The sequence below is a fragment of the Eucalyptus grandis genome, chromosome 3, assembly GCF_016545825.1.
Source record: "Eucalyptus grandis isolate ANBG69807.140 chromosome 3, ASM1654582v1, whole genome shotgun sequence".
NCBI classification, from domain to species: Eukaryota; Viridiplantae; Streptophyta; class Magnoliopsida; order Myrtales; family Myrtaceae; genus Eucalyptus; species Eucalyptus grandis.
In genome coordinates, this window is record NC_052614.1 from 15,643,463 (window position 1) to 15,649,793 (window position 6,331).

At 40.6% G+C, this 6,331-nt stretch overlaps 1 protein-coding gene across 1 annotated transcript; it reads right to left on the minus strand.

Annotated features, from left to right (window-relative positions):
- Positions 1 to 444: 444 nt before the first annotated feature.
- On the minus strand, positions 445 to 1,883 carry LOC104455403 (allene oxide synthase 3). Its single transcript, XM_039309359.1, is given in 2 exon segments — positions 445 to 1,421; positions 1,424 to 1,883. Coding segments are annotated over 2 exon segments (1,437 nt in total).
- Between the last annotated feature and the right edge of the window lie 4,448 nt (positions 1,884 to 6,331).

Consider the following 6,331-nt stretch of genomic DNA (forward strand, 5'->3'; position numbering starts at 1 on the left):
CATTCAACGTCCCCAACAACATCACCATACGGAAACAACATGAACACATTGAAAAATATCAAATCTAACACTTGTGAGAGCAAGCCTTATAGTAAATGTGAAGTATCAAAACTTTGAATGAAAATACATTAGATGAGCATAGAGTTGACACCAAAGTTGCTGTGAATATCATTGAAATCGGTGGCTGAATACTTATTCATTAAAATTCCAAAATCTAGAATTAAATCAAAGAGACAAGCTCCTAGATATAAAATCAGGAGAGCAAAGCTCCCGGATCTAAGACTAGATTGGGAGAATTAGAAAAGAAACAAAAGGAAACAAAAGGAAAAGGAACTGGGAGGGGAGGGAAAGATCTAGATCAAATCCCTCCCCTCCATAAGTGAAAGGCACGAAAAGAAGGTTCACAGAGGGAGAGAGAGAGAGAAAGAAGAGATGACTTTAAAATTAGAAACATTTAGAAAAACTCGTGGCCTTGGTCAACGACTTGAATGTCACCGATGAACCCACAGGCAAGCTCCCGCATTCCATTCCGAACGTGTCGTAGCGGAGGAACAGCTCCACCAGCATAACCCTGCACGTGAGCAGCACCAGATCCTTCCCCGGGCACTGCTTGTTCCCCACCGTCGGATCGTCGATCTCCCGCCCGTTCGACCAGTAGACGTACTTCAGCAGCTTCTCCCCCTCCCCGACGAACCTATCGCCCACAAAGTCCTCCGGGTCATCGAAGACCCTCGGATCCTTGGTCGCGAACGGCTGATACCCGCAGACCATCTCGCCCTTCTTGATCTGGAAGGCGGCGTCGTGGCTCCGGACCACCATGTCTCGCTTCGCCTTCCCGTACTGGAACGGGACCGGGGGGTCGATCCGTAGAGCCTCGTACACGACCGACTTGGTCAGGTTCATCTTGTCCAGGGTGGCGAGGGTTACCCCGCCTTCCGACGCGACGGTCGACCGTATCTCCCTCGCGAGCCGGCGGTGCAGATCCTCGCCTCCCGACCCAACCCACTTGATCAAAATGGGCAACGTGGCTTTCATGCCACCGTAGGCATTGAACCCGGCAAGGAACACTAGGTTGTGACACGCCTCGTCTCTATCAATTCCTAGCCTCTCAGCTTCATCTAAAACTGAAGACGCATGCTCGCTAAATGCATCATAGAGCTTCTTGTAAGAGGATTTAATTAAGAGCGGAGGCAGTGGGAAAGTGTGGAAAATGACATCTTCCAAGAAATTTAAGACCATGTTGTTAAACCCTAGGGACGATATTGGGGCAAGCTGGAGTAATATCCATAGGTCGAACATCGCTGCCCCTTTGGCCCCTGGAATTGTGCTCGAGGGCTTTTGGTCGCATAAGAGCTTGAACACAAAGTTGAAGGACATCTTGTCATTGAGGGAGTTGAAGGATGCTTTCCTTTGCTCGATAGCTCGTCTTCTAGGTCGACAAAGAGATCCGACAAGCAGCTCCTGAGGGTTGGGATGAACACGTTGCGCCGAGCCGCGAGGAGGGACAGGAACCAGTGTTTGATGGTGGCGTGTTTGGGCTCGGATGGGTCGAGAAAGGCGCAAGCACAGTGGCCGCCAGTGAAGGCGGTGGAGGGCATGTAAGTGCCATCAAGCACGTTCCTCTTTTCGACCTTGGATGTGTCAAAGAGGACGGGGAAGCTGATCGCGTCGAGGAGGACGACGACATTGGGGTTCGAGGAGATGAATGGGCCAGGTGGCATGTTGACCCTGAAGACCGTCGACCGGTACTTGCGCATCCGGTGGCGGAAGAACTCATCTCTTCCCTGGAAGTAGAAGTAATCGAGACGATCCCTTATCGCACCGAAAAATGGGAAACCGTAATCTCCTCGGATTTCTTCCAGTGGAATTTCCGAATCCGACATGATCGATTCACAAACCGGAAGGCGAATTAGACGAAGACGAAGATGAGCAAGGTTGAGATACGGACAGCCAGAGGGATAGGTTTTGGTGAAATTAAAGATTACATAATGCACCATACGAGGCGAGGTTATACAATCGCGAAAACATAGTACTTTGTCCTGGGACTGTGACAAAAGGTACCTTCTTGTCTGAAAAGGACAAGTAGACCCCCTAGGTCAAGTGCAGTTATTTCATCTTGTTCAACTCAAACTAATAAGATCCGATGTGTTGCAATTTTCGGTGAATCACCTAATACAGTATTTTAAGAATTAAGTGTGATTAATTTGTTTTATTTATGGCCAACAATCTAATATGTCAGTTTATTATATGATTTCTTTTTTTTTTTTACCTCTTTAAAAGACTTAAAGGAAAAGACCTGGAAGATCTTTTCTGAGATGAGAGATTTCATACTTTCCATATTCCCACTTATTCGAGAAGAAATATTTGCATGGGAACTTGAAAGTCTATTCAGTAGAGGAGATGGATTTCACGTTTGTACATTGGTGCAGTTACCACTTGACAAGGGAATATAGTAGTTTTTTGTGCCTAGAGTAAATTGAGAGTGGGTTAAAATCTCGCTATAGTGTTGACGAAGCTAAGATTTAGGAGGAAAAGATACGTTACAATTTTTGGTGAGTCACCTAATACAATAATTTAAGAATCAAATATGATTAATTTTTTTAATTTTTTACCAACAACCTAGCATGTCAGTTTAGTATATGATTTTTTTAAGCTAATATTAAATTCCGCATAGTTAATTTTACTCACGAGCTTGAGCATCACGCGGTCCACACCAAATGAAAATCGAGGGGGAAATACTGATAAAAATGACTTCGAAAAGGTCTCTTCAACTTGATTAAGCAAGAGCAACCGTTGAACACGAAAAAGAGATGCCCTAGAGTTCAATCAAAGATCTAGGCGATTTCTTACGCAGCGAATAAAGGAAGGATATAGCCACGAACGATCAATTAATTGTCGAAAGTCGACACGAGCAAACACTTCATTATAAGAAAAGACTTCATAAAACCCCAACCACGCCAGGCCACCAACTCCAAAAGAGCCAACCAGTAAGTTTCTTTCCGGGCCATGTTGTCCTCCGATCATAATTAATTCATCAGTTACATGTGATCATCATCTTAGCTATAATTAAGTGTAAAGAATGTCAATATTTGTGACCTACCAATCAAAAGAAATGATGGACCAAGTTAGAAAGCCTAATTCAAGAAGTTAAGGCATTAAGTAAATCAAGTTTATATATATAAAACCCATTGACACCTCATAAGCAAGTGGTGTTGGATACATTAATACCCCATCTCATATGGAAACAGAATTAAGAACAACACATGAAATTGACAAAAGGAAAGCCTCATAGCTGAAACAACAGTGAGGCAAAACTTGATTATGATACCATGTTAGAAAATTCAACTAAAAATTTTAAACATTTGAGTAGATAGAGACTTCACAAATATAAAGCTCATTGAACCCTATATATGAGCAGTGTGAGATACTTTGCCACCTTCTCTTATATGCAAACTGGATTGAAAATGGCACATGGAACTAAAGATTTGAGGAGCCTCGCACAGGAAATAATCTTACCGTCTTAAAGGCAGACTTTCTAGAAAAGTAGGATTATTTTAAAATAATGTCGATTTTGGGATGATTATTTTCTTAAATATGTGAAATGTAATTTACACAAGATTTGTTTCAGTTTAGCACCAGTGCATTGGTACGAGTTTTATAGGTAATATAGCAGTTTGAAACAAAAGTTCTACCTGGACGAGTAAAAAAGAACGGGGTTCCACAAAAATAAGGTATTGTCAAACTTTATCTTTGACTTTTTCGTGTTTAAAATTTTTTATCGCCACATGATAATAATATTATCCATTCTTTTAATTAACTTGTTCCCGGACCTAGTAAATGGTAATGAGCAGACTAGAAAACATGTCAATTGTGTTTCACGACTTGGATGAAACCTAAAGGCCAAAGTTTTAACTGTGTTTCCCGAGAGCTTTTGTCCTTTTTCAAGAAACACCGACATTATGGGATTCTGTGTTTCTCGTGTAGATGAAAGAAAAACGTGCTCGTGTGGTGAAGTGAAATTAAGTGAAAGGAACATCAATTGATTCAATTTGGAAAGAATTGACGACTACAACTGTACAACTTCGTCTCGATGGGAGGAATGACAAGTGCGTACTCATATTTTTCACGTGACTCTGCGATCTGCCCTTCCCGAGTCCAAGACGCTTGTTTCTCCTCCCTTATACGGCGATTGCGTACTCAATTTGTTCCCACACTCTGCGCGTCATCAAAGCCCCTTGGACCAGCCTCGCCCTACTAGTCCTAATGAAACTAAAGATGAAAATAGAAATGAATCAAACCATAAGGAACAAACCACCTGAAAATGGGCAGAGTGCGCAGCTTATCTTCCTCTGCCACAATTAGGGTGTACAAAGAAATCGGAAACCGCCCAAACTTGAACTAAATTGGCTTGGAACAAGCGATTTCCATGGGACTAATCCGATTTTTGGTTCCAATTTACTAGAACCAGTGAGTACCAATCCGGTTCTCGATTCCTAACGTGGAACCCCCACGCGGATGGGACCAATATATATTTTAAAAAGGAAATTCCAACTCAATTATTTAATTATTTTGTATTTTTTCGACCAATTTATATACATATATGTTTGTAGTATTGGATATTATTGACTAATCTTTTCTCTCGGGTGTAATATAATTACTCCTCTATTTTTTGTTCATTTTAATAATCCATTTACTTGCTTTCTCAATCAAAACAAAGTAAACAAAATGAAAAGGATGGAGGAGATCGATTGGAGATATCCATAAATGTTGCAACGTTTTGTCGTCATGTTATGAAATTAAGAGCCAATAGTTTGTTTTAAAAGTATAATTAGGTTGAAGTTGAAAAAAGATAGATCAAGCAATTAATGTTTCGACTTCTATGAAGGTTAGGACTTCTAACATAGAGTTTAATTTTCCACATACTCTTGGTGTTAGGAAAACCTAAGACAACCATACCATAACCTTAAGAGAAATTAAATTCTTAGCTACCAAGTATTGTCATCATTCTATCTTATAGTTCTCAATCCTTAATCAAAATCATCAGCTTGCAATTCAACCCAAATTTAAAGTCGAAGAAGTTTTATTACTTTTGTAGAAACTATGTTCACCATGATATTAATTGATGAATGTAATTTTATAAAGATTGTGGACTAGTTCTATGGACTCACTTGAGAACTGGACCTAACTGGTGATGTGTTTCCCTGATAGATTCATGGAACCAATGGGCAATTCTTGATTTTAATTTTTTGGAACCAATCCTTAATGAGCGGTTCTTGATTCTAAGATGAGAATTGCTCACCCGAACCATGCTCATCCTAGTTGTGGTTGCGATGAAAATAGGTAAAAAGGACAAGCTGCAGGTTGTGTTAAAGATGGGAATCATTAAAGAAAGAGAGAAAAAGAGTATCGCCAAGGTTGTAGTTATTTCAACGAGAAGGAAAGGAAAGAACTGGCAGAAACTTTAAGGACCGGTAGTTGAGCTTAAAGAAACCAAGAGGTATATGCAAGTTTTACTAGAGAACTTTAGCTAAGTTGACTAGGCTAATGTCAGAGCTTGGGGCTTTGATTCAAAGGTCGAAAGAGGGAGCTTGGTTAAGCATTCGAGAAGGGCTACTGTACATCATTGAAATAAAAAGGAAGACATTGGTACCTAAATTTTGACTTACCATTTATTAATATTTACATAGACAATTAGGGATTAATATTTGACTCATAAACGAAAAATATTTTCTATTAAATTACATAACATATAGCCTTAGAAACATTAATCATATAGCCTTACATAACATATAGCCTTTGATTCAAGTATTGCATTTTAATTGGATTGGCAGTGGTGATTGAGCTTGATAGAATTATGTGGACTAGGCTTGTTAAGAAGCAAAATTCGGCTAAGCCCAGCGAGTGCTGTGGCCGAAAATCACATGGGTGAATGGATATGGGTTTTGAGCTTTTAATTAATAGGATCGAGCCCAAATAAGTGCCTGAGTTTAATGTTAATAGAGCCCATTATTATTTTAATGTGGTTGAAGATAAGCCCACAAGGATTACAAGACAAGCCCAGGGACACGTTGTAGCTGAAATTTTGCATTACTGGGAAGATAATTCAGAAGATCGGATCAGGAAATAAAAACCCTAGGTTTGCTATATTAAATACAGGCTTCTTCACTTGGGGCGCTCCCAGTCACAGTACACGGCCACATTGTGGAGAGAGAGAGAGAGAGAGAGAGAGAGAGAGAGAGAGAGAGAGAGAAGGCTTCTACTTGTGCAACCTAGAAACTCATGGGGCAATACGCGAGATGTGCAGAGAGAATCGGGTGACAAGGCTGACAAA